We start from the raw sequence: 18,158 nt of genomic DNA on the forward strand, positions 1-18,158 counted from the left end.
CAATTATGTTAGCCCATCTTTTGAGGACTCTGGGCTTTCCTAGGCTGAAGATGTAGATTGGAGATTGCCACGGATCCCTGCAGAAGAGGGATGCAGAAGTGGGAGCCCATAGCAAGGAAGATATTTAGATAGTGATGAATGAAATGGAGCTATAAGTACTTAGGAGGGAGACTTTTCCAGCAGTCTCTCTCTTGGGTATCTGAGTGTCTATGAAGGTTCTTAAGCTTGCTGGTTTTTGTGGATCTGATTGAGGCAGGATGTATATAATGACAATAATTGGATTTTAAAATTTTTAATGTTTTAATCTTCTGTGAAGAATATTCCCAATAACAACATAACAACATATACATTTGTACTTTGACTTGTACACTCAGCTTTCAAACATTTGCAGTGTTTCGGGGGCTCCCTGTAGTGTTCTATGGTGAAGAGAATCAGTGGGCCCTCTTTAAGTAGCTTACATGCTGAAGATCCAAGACTCCCATTTTCCAGTGACAGAGATTAGTCTTTGAATCAGGAATAGATAATGGAGAAGAGACAGTGCCTTTTCTACCTTGTTTTAGGTTATCAGGTTTACTGCACTTCAGTAACAAAAGTTGTGTCAGATATCAACTGGATTTTCAGTTTAGCCTTAAGGGCAGATAATTTATAAGGACAAATTATTGTCTGGCCCTGCCATTATAATGCCTGTCCCTATTTGTTACAGGTTTAAGGGTGAGTCTGCATTGGATATTTCATAGGTTGTGAAAGGTGGAGGCAGAAATAGGTAACTGAAATGTTTTCTAAAACGGAAGCCATATCTAAATTATACCAAGAAATATTATTTAATATGCAGAGAACTGAGTTTCCTCAGACTTTGTTTTTACCATTTTTTTTGGAGGGGGCATGCATGTATAGACTGACGATTTTTATTTTCTTTTAAGAAATGAACGTGTTCATTTTTGTTGTATCTTTTTGCTCTGTAGGAGTCTCTACAGACCGGATACTGTTGCACAGCCTGTGACAGAGGATCATGCATTTGATTTGGAATCTGAGGTAGAGTACTCTCTTGTGAAATTAATTTTCTCACTGTGAATCTCATTTTTGATATTATTTTCTTCTAAAACTTAGCAGTTGTCTACCTATCATTGTTTTATGTTAGTATTAAAACTTTTATTAGAGATAACCATTTTAAAGAGATGGGAGGGGTTAATTTCAATTTTTTTTATTTGTATAATAATCAGCTGGGGTTGAAAGGAGTAACATTTTGAGAATATGTGTATCACCAATCATAATCATCATGCCATGTGAATATGTAGACAAGTAAATGGCAGACTTCAGATGTGAATCTACATATGAGTGACTTCAAAGTCTATCCTTTTTGTGTTAGAGCATGTAGTAATGGTGGCAATTATCATTATTTTAACTTGCATGTTATTCTTAAACCTATTGTGTCTTTCTTCTAGAATCCTTCAGAACCGTACTTTATGAACAGAAGAACGATTTCTCAACAATCTGCAGAAAATTGTAAGCTATTTGAAACCTGACTATTTTATTATCTACTGACTCTTTTTTTTTTTCTTTTTCTTTCTCATTTTTTGTAGATAGAGTGTTACTCACTGTTGCCCAGGCTGGAGTGCAGTGACATGATCTTTGCTCACTGCAACTTCCACCCCCTTGGTTCAAGCGATTCTCCTGCCTCAGCCTCCCGGGTAGCTGGGATTACAGGTGTGCAACACCACACCTGGCTATTTTTGTATTTTTGGTAGAGATGGAGTTTCACCATGTTGGCCAGGCTGGTCTTGAACACCTGACCTCATATGATCTGCCTGCATCAGCCCCCCAAAGTGCTGGGATTAAAGTTGTGAGCCCCCACACCCGGTTCTTATTTATGGATTCTTAATTACATGCATTTCATCTACTCTTGACTTTGTTTTTACTGTAGTAGATGCTGCATGTGGCATTGAAAAAACAGAAAATGGAACCTTGTTTGAAGACCAAAATGTTGATAAGGTAAATGAAGATGTGGTTAAAAGCCAACATAGAATAATCAGAGTCCAGTCCTGTTCACCAACTCACTCTTATCTGTTAATGATCTCTAGTTTTACAATGGTAAATTGTTTTATTTGGAAAGTATTTTTCCCATGCTTTATTCACTTGCCATCTCCCTGTCTTTATAATGATGACAAGGATCCTATAAAGGAATGGAAGTTCTCAAGGTAATAATAGAAAAGAAGTGTAACAGCAAGAGTAATATATGCATGAGACTAGGATTCCTAAAAGGTCGTGGGAGTAAATGATTCTTAGGTTTGCCATTAGGGAAGGAAAGAAGTAGAAAGCAACCTGGAAGAACAGCTCCACAAATACAAAGGTGAGGAGGGGAAAGTAGTAAGAATACAGAGTTGAATAAGAGTGTCAAGATGACAAAGATTAGTATAAAACACCTCAGAAATGGTGTATTTAAATGACAGTAGAATGTCTCCATATCATATTATAGAATTATTTTAAATATAGATTAAGAAAAGAAAGCCAAGTAATTAAAAAAAATGCTCAGATTCTTCTGAGTGACTTATGGCTGATTTTAATAAAGGATTGGAAGAAAATTTATGGGTGACTATATTTAACATTCTGTTTTACATTTAAAAATAGCAAGGAGAGAATAACTTGAATATTTCTAGTTTAAATAAAACATACATATTTAAGGTAATATGTATCTCTGTTACCCTCATTAGATTATATAGATGGATCAAATCATCATACAAACACTGAAAATATATGCATCTATTTATTAATTTAAAAATTCTAAATGGAAAGAAAATTTAATCCTCACTTTTTAAAATTTCAGTAAAGTGATGTCTTATATTTTATCTAGTGAATGCTATGTTCATAGATAATGCAAAGTAAAATCTGTTTTAGGCTATATCAGATTTTGAATGAATCATTAATTTTTGACTCTTGTTAAAAGTTTTTTAAAGTAATATTTGGTATATTCCTAAGTTGCTTAACTAATTTATTTCACTTTTACATAGTCTTGGCAGCTGTTTTAGCCTTTTTTTGATAATGAGAGAAAATAAATAAATAATAAAAAATAAAAAATAATAAAATTAATTAATACATAAATGAATAAAAATTAAAATTTCTGGGTAATTTTTTTTTTGAGACAGAGTCTTGCTCTGTCACCCAGGCTGGAGGGCAGTGGGCGATCTCAGCTCACTACAAGCTCCACCTCCCGGGTTCACGCCATTCTCCTGCCTCAGCCTCGCGAGTAGCTGGGACTGTAGGCGCCCGCCATCACGCCCGGCTAATTTTTTAAGTATTTTTAGTAGAGACGGGGTTTCACTGTGTTAGCCAGGATGGTCTCGATCTCCTGACCTTGTGATCTGCCCGCCTCGGCCTCCCAAAGTGCTGGGATTACAGGTGTGAGCCCCCACGCCTAGCCATTTCTGGTTAATTTTAAAGGAGGTTTCTAATTGATATTCATTGAATGAGAAAAAATATATTTTTAACCTGGAACCCTCTTAAAGAAATAAATTATTACTTATTTCTGGAGCTAGTCTGACTTACCTTGTGCTGATAACATCTGTACTTAAGAACATACGTGTGATGAATGTAATCAACACTCATGATTGTTTTCTAAACAAAGTACCTATTTTTATAGAATCGTAAGGAAAGAAATATTGCCAACAGAGTACACAGAATTATCTCTGGAATATTACTTTTTACTTTTAAAACTATCTCCTACAGTTGGGATATTTTGTATTATTCTCTGGAAGCATTATTAACTTTAGTATTTATAGTTGTTATACCTTGCACATAAATTTATTCAGCTCTAAAACTCAGGAATCCTTTTGACTTGAGTTTTAAAATAAATTTCTTCTCTCTTCATGTGAGTATTGGGTCCTGATTGACAGGCATAGTGTATTTGAAGACATGTAAATCTTCAGCTTGCATAGTCATATGATTATTTTACTTGATCCTTTCTCTGATTTTTAACTATTATCTTTATGGCATAAGTAGACAATTAGAGCTATTAGTATATCATTTATAGGAGAATCAGAAAACCATATGAACTTTAAAATAGGTTTTATATTTCTCTCTTATATTTTAGTAATACTTAAAATGCCTTATAATTCTATAATAGAATAAATATTTCTACAAGTTAAAAACTTTTAAGATGATTTTTTAAAAATGAGCTTTCTTAGGATACCTTGAATTACTGGTTTAGATAACTGTTTTCATTAAGTTCAAAAATGCAGATGACCATAATATTCCAGAAGTAAATATCTGCATACATTAAGAAAATATATTTTATATCTTTTGATCCAGTATAGAAATATATGATTGAAATTTTGAATCCCATGTTTTGTTTTCTTTTTATTTTCAAAACTTCAGGGTTCTTCATAGGTTTAAATTATTGAATCTTACCAGTTTAGCATATTTTACAAATGTTGACCTTCTCAACAACATGTGGTTTTTTTGAGTAAGGTCATCTGTTTCTACTCCAAATGTATTTACCCAGATCCGTCTTCTAAGTCCCCTTTGTGCCTCAAATTTGATAGGTCTCAAACTGCCTTCCAGATTCTTTCCTGATTCTTTCCTGATTCTTTGTAATCTACTCTGTCATCTGGCTTCCCAATTTTAGTAAATAACACCAAGAAAGTAGCAATGAAACACTGAAGCAGAAAAACTGCACTCCAGGTTTCCCTCACATTGCCAATCCAGTGACTCACCAAATTTTGTATTTTCTACCTTTAACCATTTCTCATGTCTTATTACTGTAATACACTGTCTGCCCTATACTTTTGGAATGTTCGTTTTTGTTTCTCTCTTCTCCCCATGTTTATCTATATATGTCTTTCAGGGTGACCTTTCTTAAACATGTTTACTTTGATCTAACTCATCTTCTTATGGCTGGAGCCTCATTACGTGAAAGAAACATTTACATTCTAGCATAACACTTATTTTGCGGTTTGGCCTGTCTCTCCCATTTTATCTCTCCACTCCACTTTCTCTGTCTGTGTCCAAGTTTTACCACGTTATTGTGGTATTTCTTATTGGCTATGCTGTTTCATGCTTTATTTTTTTGCACATGCTGCCCTCACTAGAAACACTTCACACTCTTACTCTTCACTTGTCTATTTTAAAAATAGAACCCTAAATTTGCAGTGTCTCAGAAGCTTCCCAAGTAGAAATAAGTGTTATTGCCTTTGTGCTGTCACTGTATTTTATTGACTTGAATTGTAGGAATAATGAATTGTGTCTTTCTGCTTTTGTTTTTATAAATTTCTTTTTTCACTTGATAAATAAATAAAATTAGTATTTTATTCATATTATCAGATTTTCCAGTATAGACCTTATGAATTTATAGACACAGAAAATGTTTCTTGAATTACTGACTGATTGAGTAGTAAATATAACATTAACATTTTCTGAAGATTTCTTTTTTTTTTTTAAATAGGAAGGAAAAGCACTACCAGCAACTGGACAAAAAGCAAATGGTATTGGTATTATAAAAAGTGCTCCATGAGAGCAATAAAATAATGATAACGTTATTTTTTGTGTACAAAAAAACAAAGGTGGTGAGGTAGTGAATACAGCTGAATAATTTTCTATGCTTTAATAATATAATTTTTGAAAGTAAATATAACTAATTTAAATATAATTTAAAATAATTTGAAATTAAATTAATTGTTAAATTACATTACATTATAAGCCTAATTTTAATTAAATTATAAATATAATTTATTAATTTTTAATAGTAAATATAATTTAATTTAAACATACTTTTTCTTAAAACTTTGGTGAACGCTTAAACTTGTAGATCAAAATATAATATTGATTGTTGAGAAATGGACATTAGTAGATTTACAAAAAAAAATGTGAGGTGGGATGGTGTAAATTAAGAAAGCAGCTGGCTAGGTAATTTGGAGGTTTCTGATGAGGAAACTTGAGGGAACTCACTTTATGTAGACTCAGTGTATTCCCACTCAAAGAGAAGATTAAATTATTGCTGCTTTGGAGCTTAGTGGAAACAGAGGGTAGAAGAACGACAGGAAACCACAGGAACTCATTTCTTCTCTCTATAGGGGTTACACATCAATGATATGCGCTTCATTCATGTTTGTTAGTGAACTGGGATGCACTTGGATATCAAAACATTGGCGGTTTTCTTTAAAAACAATGCTGTTTTTGATGAAATAGCCATTGTATAAAAGTACCTCAGAGGCTGGTATGCTATAGCATATCAAACCGACTTTAGAAAAAAACAAAGGAGAAATTTATTTCTTGAGTACTAAAAGTGTAACTGTCAATAATCATGGCAAATATTTCGATATGTAAAAGTTGATTAAGCCGGCCGCGGTGGCTCACGGCTGTAATCCCAGCACTTTGGGAGGCGGAGGCGGAGGCGGGAGGATTGGGAGGTCAGGAGATGGAGACCATCCTGGCTAACATGGTGAAACCCCATCTTTACTAAAAATACAAAAAATTAGCCAGGCGTGGTGGCATGTGCCTGTAGTCCCAGCTACTAGGGAGCCTGAGGCAGGAGAATCACCCGAACCCGGGCGGCGGAGGTTGCTGTGAGCTGAGATTGTGCCACTGCACTCCAGCCTAGGCAGCAGAGCAAGACTCCATGTCAAAAAAAAAAAAAAAAGAAAGTTGATTATTATGAAAAAAAAGTCAATGGTGATTCAGAGATTTTTGGTTACATTTTGTAAGTGAAAATCTGAGTACTCATTAGTTATTTGATGTGTAATGCATACATTTTTTGCGTAAGTGAATGAAAAGATGGCAAGAGAAATAAGTTGAGAATCCAGAAGTTGAAAATATCAGAAGTCTTCATGACTGTGGATAACATGAGTATTTTTAGAAACGATTTTTCTCCAAGTAGATATCTAAACTAATGATTGAGAGCACTTCCTGCCAGCAGAAGTGAATGATACATTTTCTTTTCTTTTCTTTTCTTTTTTTTGAGACGGAGTCTCGCTCTGTCACCCAGGCTTGAGTGCAGTGGCGTGATCTCGGCTCACTGCGAACTCCGCCTCCCGCGTTCACGCCATTCTCCTGCCTCAGCCCCCCGAGTAGCTGGGACTACAGGCGCCCGCCACCACACCCGGCTAATTTTTTGTATTTTTAGTAGAGACAGGGTTTCACCGTGTTAGCCAGGATGGTCTCGATCTCCTGACTTCATGATCTGCTCTCCTCGGCCTCCCAAAGTGCTGGGATTACAGGCATGAGCCGCCGCGCCCCGCCGCTAATGATACATTTTCATGCACTCTCATTGCAACTTCATAGTTTCTAACATTTATTCTTCTGGGATCCGCTTTGGTTCTCTCATTTGATGTCACTGTTTTTGGCTTCATCCAGCAGATTCACATTGGTAGAAATACTTTTCTGTGTTACTTGTAGTCATATGAAACCTAATCTCACCCTTGCAATCTGGACTGCATGTTTTATAGAATCTATATTGTGATTTTTCATGTGTATATTCCTGTCATGTTTGTGTGTTAACCAAAACAAGAGCAAAGCAACCCAAAGCCTAATGGGTAACAATTTCAAGGGCAAGGATGAAGATTTCAGCTGGATACAAACACTGCACGATTGATGGTAGGCTGTGTCATATTTACCTGTAGTCAATTATGTGTTCCTTTTGCTTTGTAGTGTCTCCTGAGCAACCGCCTTTATTCAAGGTAAACATATTTTCTTTAATTATTAACAAAATGCTCTGTGATATATACATGATATGTTAATCATTATGTTGTCAAACCCATTCAGCATACGGTGAAAGACAGAGATCACATTTCAACTAGATTCTTAGGAAGTATGGATTCACTAACTTCCAGCAAAGGTAAATTTGCCACTACAAATTTCACTCTAGAAAATGTAGATGAAAATATTGAAAATGCTCATAGTTTTTTGATTCCCACTTTTTATCTAAATGAGATGGAAGGATTTAATGTAAATATGCTGATGTTCTTGTTAATATCTTTGTTTATAAAATGATATTTAAGACATAACACGGATATTTTACACCATGAGCTCTAGCCCAAATGCTTTTCCCTTAAAGTTGTCATCATCTAAAGATCCCAGTTTTGAATTCCTGTGCATGTTAGGGATTTGAGGAGGTGTATTTTGACACTAAATATTTTCAGTGCTTCAAAATTGATTGCAATACTCCTCTCTTCTTCATCTAGAGGAAAGCTAGACCTGCTGACATTACAATTGTTTTAGAACTTCAACTCCTTGATGTCAGTGTTGTTACATTGAGAATCTTAATCACATCTTCTGATTACCAGATTGAGTTTTGGCATGTGTATGTGTGTGTGTGTATCTCTGATTATAAATGAATAAAATGATTAATTATTCTTTTGTAACTCTTTGGTAGATACAGTGTTTTAAAACAATGATTCTGAGCTGTTTTGGCCTTAGAATATTTTCTTCTACTACAATTTATTGCCTACAGGTAACCAAAAGCCTGAATTAACGTTTTTTACTTTTAAGTCACTGCAATGCACATTAAAAATACTTTACAAGACACTTGCACTTTCATAGGTAATATGTAGAATCTGTTTCCAAGTATCAAGTCTTCTATACGATTTCACACAGTGTACATAATAGCTGCAACTCAGCTTTTCTAATCAGTGATATATATTTCAGATCTATCCAGGTTGACACAATTTGGTCATCTCTGATTTGTTGTATGGTCTTGTGGTATGCCATTTTATGACTGCACCACGATTAATTAAAGTCTCTTCATGCTGATACAAAATGAAGATAAATATGATGACATACTAACATAGATTTGCTTATGTGGTTGCCTTTATTGATTTGTACTATATAAGAAATTAAATAGAAGTATTTCAGATACCCCGAGTATAGCTGTATACACTGCGATAGCTGTATTGACTACATTCATTACCCCTTAGAGCCATGTTTTTCCATCATGTTATGACTCTGAAAAACTCCAGTGTATGCTTTCCAGAGAATGACATTGGAAAGCAGAAATGGCCGAAGTATCATTTGGTACCTTGACTTCCTTACATAGATGTAGAACTCCAGGAATGATCAAATCGCAGTTTAGAACCCCTTTGTTGGGCCCTATAAAGGGTTTCCGGATGTCAAATGATAAATAGTCTCCAGATGAAGAAATGCTCTATAATGCCTCACCGCTGTGTTTTCCTGTATTTTGTCCTTTTCTGAAAACTTTAAATACATGAATTTTTGGTAGAAATGAAAATCTTTCTGTTTTATATATTTGTTTCTGTCTCATGGCACTCTGATCTGTTTGAATCTGGTAAGGATCTAGCCTTGTCTTATTTATACCAGCAAGCAGTGTTGTCACTTAATGCTCTCATTTTTCACTCAAATGACTGACGTTTTCCCGTCTTCACAAGACATTTGTGAAGCTGTTGCTGCATTGAGCAGAGACTATGTCATTGTAATTGCAGAAGTTTTTAAATTAAATATATTTAATAAAATTTTAGATCCTGTTTCTCTGGAACACATAACACATAATGGTATAATGTGTATTTAAGCATAAATTAGCTTCACAAAAAGTTTGTGTATATAAAAGTGTTTATATCCAAAGAAATTCTTATTTACTGCTCAGTAATCTCTTGTGTAGAAGACAATATGTAACATAGTTTGCTGAGTCTTTGATAATAACCCCCAGTGTAAAATAAAGCCGTAAACATAAAATGAGAGTTGATACTCAATGAAACTGATGTGAGTGAATAGAAACTGTGGAACAGTTTGTCTGTGGGAGAGAGGAGGACGTGGGGCTGCTATTGTGAAGAACGAATTTGTACAAGTTAGTCCATTTTCTGTAGCTTTTATATTCTAATAAAGGAAAACCATATCTTCATATTTATAAAATGAGATTTTACTGGTTTGATCACAGGGGTGGTGAGAATAATGAAGAACAAAATGTGGAAGGCAAAGAATGAAGACCAGATAGTGAGATTAGATTTATCAACAAAAAAGAGTGCAAGTGGGGTGGGATGGTGCAAATAAAGATAGCAGCTGGCTAGGTGTTTGGGGGTTTCTGATGAGGAAACCTGAGAAAACTCACTTTATGTGGACCTGGTATATTCACACTCGAACAGAATATTGGATTGTTGTTGCTTCAGAGCTTAATGGAAGCAGAGGTGGAAGAATGAGAGTAAACCACAGGGACTCAATTCTTCTCTCTGTAGGGGTCACACATCGACAATAGGATAGGTGCTTCATGTTAGCAAAATGCGATGCACTGTACGTCAAACTGACTGTGGAAGCAAAACAATCAAGAAATATATTTCTTAAGTATTATTTATTTATTTATTTTTTAATTTTATTATTATCATACTTTAAGTTTTATGGTACATGTGCGCAATGTGCAGCTTTGTTAAAATGTAGCTGTCAATAATCATGGCAAATATTTTTATATATAAAAGGTGATTAACACAAAAAAAGCCTCTGATGTTTCAAATATTTTGGTTAGATTTGTTTTATGGGACTCTACACATTAGGTATTTGGAGTGTAATGTATACATTTTTTGCATAAGTGAATGAAGAGATGGAAGGCGGGCTAAAGTTGAGAATCCAGGAGATGGAAAAACACCAGAAGCCTGCATGACTGTGGACAACTTGAGTATTTTTGTTAACTATGCTTCTGTGTGTAGATATCTGAACTAATGAACTGAGAATACATCCTGCAAGCAGAAGTGAATGATACATTTTAATGAAATTGATAGTTTTTAAGTTAGAGGACAAAATGAAGAACAGGAGAACTATTGTAGTATTATAGTATAAATGGTTCTTGGGTGATTTCTTCAGGGTACGCCATAGCGTTCTACCATGGGCTTTGACATTTATCCTTCTGGGGTCCTATTTGGTCCTTTCATTTGACATCACATTTTTTGGCTTCAGTTAAGAGGATCACGTTGGTAGAAGTACTTTTCTGTGTTCATTGCAGTCATGTGAAACCTAATCTCTCTCTTGAAATCTGGACTACATGTTTTATGAAACCTGTATTGTGATTTCCATGTGTATATTCCTGTCATGTCTGTATGCTAACCAAAACAAGAGCAAAAGCAACCCAGAGCCTAATAGGTAACAGTTTCAGGACCAAGCATGAAGATTTCAGCTGGATACAAACACTACATAGTGGATGGTGGGCTGTGTCATATTTACATGTACTTAATTATGTGTCCCTTTTGCTTTGTAGAATCTTCTGAGCGACCTCCTTTATCCACGGTAAACAAATATATTTTCATTTTTAATTAACAAAATGCTTTGTGATATATACATGATATGTTAATTATTATGTTGTAAAACCCATTCAGCTTACTGTGAAAGAGGCAGATCCCAGTTCAAAAGTAGCTGTGAGAAGGAAGGATTCACCACCTCCAGAAAAAGGTAAATTTGCCAATACAAATTTCATCTGGAAAGAAGGACATGAATATGTTGGAAATGTTCATAGTCTTCTGATTTGTATTTCTTTTACCCCAATAAGATAGAAGGATTTGATCTAAATGATGCTGATGCTGTTAGTGTCTATGCTTATAAAATGATATTTAGAAGAACAAGGAAAAGAAATTTAAAAAATATGAGCTCTATTTTTTTTTTATTTTTTTATTTTATTATTATTATTATTATTATTATTATTATTGTACTTTAGGTTTTATGGTACATGTGCCCAATGTGCAGGTAAGTTACATATGTATACATGTGCCATGCTGGTGCGCTGCACCCACCAACTCGTCATCTAGCATTAGGTATATCTCCCAATGCTATCCCTCCCCCCTCCCCCCAACCCACAACAGTCCCCGAAGTGTGATGTTCCCCTTCCTGTGTCCATGTGTTCTCATTGTTCAATTCCCACCTATGAGTGAGAATATGCGGTGTTTGGTTTTTTGTTCTTGTGATAGTTTACTGAGAATGATGATTTCCAATTTCATCCATGTCCCTACAAAGGACATGAACTCATCATTTTTTATGGCTGCATAGTATTCCATGGTGTATATGTGCCACATTTTCTTAATCCAGTCTATCATTGTTGGACATTTGGGTTGGTTCCAAGTCTTTGCTATTGTGAATAATGCTGCAATAAACATACGTGTGCATGTGTCTTTATAGCAGCATGATTTATAGTCCTTTGGGTATATACCCAGTAATGGGATGGCTGGGTCAAATGGAATTTCTAGTTCTAGATCCCTGAGGAATCGCCACACTGACTTCCACAAGGGTTGAACTAGTTTACAGTCCCACCAACAGTGTAAAAGTGTTCCTATTTCTCCACATCCTCTCCAGCACCTGTTGTTTCCTGACTTTTTAATGATTGCCATTCTAACTGGTGTGAGATGGTATCTCATTGTGGTTTTGATTGCATTTCTCTGATGGCCAGTGATGGTGAGCATTTTTTCATGTGTTTTTGGCCGCATAAATGTCTTCTTTTGAGAAGTGTCTGTTCATGTCCTTCGCCCACTTTTTGATGGGGTTGTTTGTTTTTTTCTTGTAAATTTGTTGGAGTTCATTGTAGATTCTGGATATTAGCCCTTTGTCAGATGAGTAGGTTGCGAAAATTTTCTCCCATTTTGTAGGTTGCCTGTTCACTCTGATGGTAGTTTCCTTTGCTGTGCAGAAGCTCTTTAGTTTAATTAGATCCCATTTGTCAATTTTGGCTTTTGTTGCCATTGCTTTTGGTGTTTTAGACATGAAGTCCTTGCCCATGCCTATGTCCTGAATGGTATTGCCTAGGTTTTCTTCTAGGGTTTTTATGGTTTTAGGTCTAACATTTAAGTCTTTAATCCATCTTGAATTGATTTTTGTATAAGGTGTAAGGAAGGGATCCAGTTTCAGCTTTCTACATACGGCTAGCCAGTTTTCCCAGCACCATTTATTAAATAGGGAATCCTTTCCCCATTTCTTGTTTTTCTCAGGTTTGTCAAAGATCAGATGGTTGTAGATATGTGGCATTATTTCTGATGGCTCTGTTCTGTTCCATTGAAAAAAAATATGAGCTCTAGCTCAGATGCTTTTCCTTTTAGGTTGTGATAAAGATCCCAAGGTGGAATTTGTATGCATGTTAGGGGTTCAAGGAGGTGAATTTTGAAACTATAAATATTTTTCAGTGCTTCAATTTCTGGTTGCAATACTGTCCTTTACCTAGAGAAAAGCAATACCAGCTGACATTACAATTGTGTTAGAACTTCAACTTCTTTATGTCGGTGTTGTCACATTGAGAACCTTCGAATCTTCACCCAATCATATGCTCTGATTACCAGCTTGAATTTCTGCATATGTATGTGCGTGTGTGCTTTTGTTTGTGAGTTTGGGTGTGTGTGATACCTCTGATTCTGGAAAATGAATAAAGTCATTAATCATTTTTTGGTGACTCTTTGGTAGATACAGGGTTTTAAAGCAATGATTCTGAGCTGTTTTAGCCTTAGAATCTTTTATGCTACTACAATTCATTGCCTACAGGTAACCAACAACCTGAATTAATGTTGGTTTGTTTGTTTTGTATTATGCCTTAAGTTCTGGGATACATGTGAAGAACATGCAGGTTTTTTACATAGGCATACATGTGCCATGGTGGTTTACTGTACCCATCAACCCATCAGCTACATTAGGTATTTCTACTAATACTATCCCTCCCCTAGGACCCCACTACCCTGACAGGCCCTGGTGTGTGATGTTCCCCTCCCTGTGTCCACGTGTTCTCATTGTTCAACTCCCACTTATGAGTGAGAACATGTGGCATTTGGTTTTCTTTTCCTGTGTTAGTTTGCTGAGAATGATGGTTTCAGGCTTCATCCATGTCTTTGCAAAGGACATGAACTCATCCTTTTTTATGGCTGCATAGTATTCCATGATGTGTATATGCCACATTTTCTTTATCCAGTCTATCACTGATGGGCATTCGGGTTGGTTCCAAGTCTTTGCTATTGTGAATAGTGCTGCAATAGACATACATGTGCATGTGTCTTTATAGTAGAATGATTTTTAATCTTTGGGGTATGTACTCAGTAATGGGATTGCTGGGTCAAATGGCATTTCTGTTTCTAGATCCTTGAAGAATCACCGCACTGTCTTCCACAGTGGTTGAAATAATTGACACTCCCACCAACAATATAAAAGCATTCCTATTTCTCCACATCCTCTCCAGCATCTGTTGTTTCCTGACTTTTTAATGTTGACCATTCTAACTGGTGTGAGATGGTATCTCATTGTGGTTTTGATTTGCATTTCTCTAATGATCAGTGATGATGAGCCTTTTTTTCATATGTTTACTGGCTGAATAAATGTCTTCTTTTGAGCATATCCTTCACCCACTTCTTGATGAGGTTGTTTGTTCTTTTCTTGTAAATTTGTTTAAGTTCCTTTTAGATTCTGGATATTAGCCTTCTGTCAGATGGAGAGATTGCAAACATTTTCTCTTGTTCTGTAGGTTGCCTGTTCACTCTGATCATAGTATTGGAAGTTCTGGCTGGGGCAATCAGACAAGAGGAAAAAATAAAGGGTATTGAAATAGGAAGAAAGGAAGTCAAATTGTCTCTGCAGATGACATTATTGTATATTTAGGAAACCATATCGTCTCAGCCCCAAATCTCCTTCAGCTGATAAGCAACATCAGCAAAGTCTCAGGATACAAAATCAGTGTGCAAAAATCACAAGCATTCCTATACACTGATAAAAGACAAACAGCCAAATCATAAGTGAACGCCCATTCACAATTGCTACAAAGAGAATAAAATACCTAGGAATACAACTCACAAAGGATGGGAAAGACCTCTTCAAGGAGAACTACAAACCACTGCTCAAGGATATAAGAGAGGACACAAGCAAATGGAAAAACATTCTATGCTCATGGATAGGAAGAATCAATATCATGAAAATGGCCATACTGCCCAAAGTAATTTATAGGTTCAATGCTATAGACTACCATTGACTTTCTTCACAGAATTAGAAAAAACTACTTTAAATTTCATATGGAACCAAAAAAGAGCCCATATGGCTGAGACAATTGTAAGCAAAAAGAACAGAGCTGGAGGCATCATGCTACCTGACTTCAAACTATACTACAAGGCTATAGTAATGAAAACAGCATGGTACAGGTACCAAAACAGGGATATAGACCAATGGAACAGAACAGAGGCCTCACAAGTAACACCATACATGTACAACCATATGATCTTTGACAAACCTGACAAAAAACAATCAGTGGGGGAAAGATTACCTATTTAATAAATGGTGTTGGGAAAACTGGCTAGCCTTATGCAGAAAACTGAAACTGGACCCCTTCCTTACATCTTATACAAAAATTAACTCAAGATAAATTAAAGACTTAAACGTTTAAGTAAGATCTAAAACCATAATAACCCTAGAAGAAAACCTAGGCAATACCATTCAGGACATGGGCATGGGCAAAGACTTCATGACTAAAACACCAAAAGCAATGGCAACAAAAGCCAAAATTGACAAATGGGATCTAATTCAACTAAGGAACTTGTGCAGTTTTATTTGGGAGTGTGCATGAGGTACCTCTGAGTTTCAAAAATGAAGAAAGTAAGTAGTCATGCTTTCCTGACTCTTTGGTAGACACAGCCCTTTAAGACAGTCATTCTGAGCTGTTACGGTTTTGGGTTCTCTATAATACTAAAGCTTACTGCCGATATGTAACCAAGAGCTTGAATTAATTAAAAAAAAAGAAATCACCCAAATGCACATTAAAAACCTCTTACAACATAGGTGCACATTCATAGACAACATGTAGAACTTGATTTTGTGTATTAAAAACTTGTAGAAAAGTTCAGGCAGTGCACTTAATGAATGCAACTTGGTCTTTATAAAATCAGTGATATATATTTCAGATCTATCCACATTGACCCAGTGAGGTATTTCTTGATTTATTGTATGATCTCATGATATGCCATGTGATGACTACAGCATATTATGCTCTCTTCATGCTGATACCATATGGACTTAAATATGATGACATACCAACATGGATATGCTTATGTGGTTGCTTTTATTGATTTGTACTATATTAGAAATGAAACAGAAGTATTGGAAATCCTAGCAAGCATAGCTGTATCTCTCCCATGGCTGTGTTGATTGCAACTGTTTCCCTCTTAAAGCATGTCTTTTTGACATGTCCTGACTCTGAGAAAATCCAGTGCGTGCTTTTCAGAGAATAACAGTAAGGAGTGGAAATGGCCGATGGTCAAAGTGTTACTTGTCCTCTTCGCTGCCCTTCATGAATGTTAAACTCTAAAATACTCAGATCACAATTTAGAACCCCTTTGTTGATCCCTATAGAGTGTTCCCAGATGTCAAATAACAAACAGGCCTTTGATGAAGAAACACCCTGTAAAGCCATATTGCTCTGGTTTTTGTGTGTGAATGTGTGTGTGTGTGTGTGTGTGCACGTATGTGTGTGTATTTTTTTCTCTTCTGAAAACTGTAAATAGAGGAATTTTCATTACAAATGAAAATGTTTCTGTTCCATATTTATTTCCTGTCTAATGTACTTTGCTCTTCTTGGATCTAGTAAGGATCTCAGCTTGTCTTTTTTATACCTGCAAAAAATTATGTCAGTGCTTCATTTTTCATGTCAATTACTGACATATTTTCAAGTCTTCACAAGTTATTTCTGAAGATTTTGGTGCATCAAGGAGAGACTTTCATTGTAGTTAAAGAAGTTTTTAAATAGGTTATATTCAATAACATTTCAGAGCTTGTTTCTCTGGAAAGCATAGACATAGTGGTGTTATGGGTAGTTAAACATAAAATAGCTCCACAAAGCGTTGTGTACATAAAAGTGTTCATATCCTGGAAAATTCTAGTTTATTGCTCAGTACTGTTTGCTGGAGAGGAAAATAGGTAAGATAGGCTGCTGAGCCTATGATAATAACTCCTAATATGAGGTGAAAGCATAGAGACAAATGAGAGATGATAGATACTCAAACCAATGTGACAGAAGAACAGCTGTGAAAGAGTGTCTATGGGAGAGAGGAGGCCATGGGGCTGCTTTTGTGAAGAAGGAATTTGTACACATTAGTCAAGCGTCTGACACATTTAACATTTTAATAAAGCAAAGCCTTATCTTCACATGTGTCAAAATGGGATTGTACAGATGTCACAATACAGTGGTGGTGAAAATAATGAAGAAATGAATGTGGAGGTCAAAGAATCAAGTCCACCAATATGGATATTAGATTTATGAACGAAAAAGAGTGTATGTCAAATTGGGCAGATGTGAAAAAAGAAAGTAGCTAGCTAGGTAATTTAGAGGTTTCTGATGAGAAGACTTGTGGGAAGTCACTTAATGGAAAGCAGAAGCAGAAGTTAGAAGGATGAGGGTGACCCACAGGGTCTCATTTCTTCTCCCTAGAAGTTTTGCACATCAATGATAAATGCTTCGTTCACATCAGTGTTTTTTTTTTTTTTGGAAAGCTGTGTTTGCTGAGGTAGTTATTTCATAAAAGAACCTGAGAGACCCCCATAGTATATCATGTGAAACTAGATTTAGGAAAAAGGAATCAAAGAATGCATTTTTAGAGTACTAAACAGATAACTGCCAATAATCATGACAATCATGACATATGTACATATATGCATTATGTCATATTGGTTGGTTATTTATACGAAAAGAAGTCTCTAGTGATTTAGAAACTTTTTTTAGTTTATTTTCATAGGAATCTGATTACACATTATTTCATTGATGGGTATGTTTTTGCAAAAGTGGACGAAGAGACAGTGAAAAGGCCGAACTGCTGAATCCAGGAAATATAAAAACATCAGGAATCTTCATGACTATAAACAAAATGATTTTTTAAATTATAACTCTTAGATTAAGTGAACTCACTTCAGATGCATTGAGAATATTTGCATAAAGGATGATTTGATTTTTGGCTGCTCCAGGAACTACTGGAAGCAGGAAAGAGTGATAGAATTGGGATAAACCACAGTGACTCATTACCCGACTTTGTTACTATTGGGCACCAGAGGTATATGTTTTGTTGATATTATTCAAATGAGATAAACATGAATATGCATACATTGGCTTTGTTTTTCAAGGAGCTATTGGATAAAATAGCAACTTAATAAAAATTCTCTAGAGAATAACATGATACTTTAACCAGACTATTTTAGAAGTGAAAATAATGTTGAAATCATTACTTGACTCCTAAATGGTTATT

General features: G+C 35.5%; 1 protein-coding gene across 1 annotated transcript in view; it reads left to right on the top strand.

Moving 5' to 3' along the window:
* Nucleotides 1-18,158, top strand: part of ANKRD36C (ankyrin repeat domain 36C) — a 159,913-nt gene that overhangs the window by 61,543 nt on the left and 80,212 nt on the right. Inside the window, exons 24-31 of the mRNA XM_054547126.1 lie at nucleotides 963-1,032; nucleotides 1,443-1,503; nucleotides 1,922-1,989; nucleotides 5,435-5,474; nucleotides 7,636-7,664; nucleotides 7,750-7,822; nucleotides 11,180-11,208; nucleotides 11,298-11,370. Of these exons, the coding sequence (XP_054403101.1) occupies nucleotides 963-1,032; nucleotides 1,443-1,503; nucleotides 1,922-1,989; nucleotides 5,435-5,474; nucleotides 7,636-7,664; nucleotides 7,750-7,822; nucleotides 11,180-11,208; nucleotides 11,298-11,370 (443 nt within the window). The remainder of the gene's footprint in view (nucleotides 1-962; nucleotides 1,033-1,442; nucleotides 1,504-1,921; nucleotides 1,990-5,434; nucleotides 5,475-7,635; nucleotides 7,665-7,749; nucleotides 7,823-11,179; nucleotides 11,209-11,297; nucleotides 11,371-18,158) is intronic.

The sequence above is a fragment of the Pongo abelii genome, chromosome 12, assembly GCF_028885655.2.
Source record: "Pongo abelii isolate AG06213 chromosome 12, NHGRI_mPonAbe1-v2.0_pri, whole genome shotgun sequence".
NCBI lineage: Eukaryota > Metazoa > Chordata > Mammalia > Primates > Hominidae > Pongo > Pongo abelii.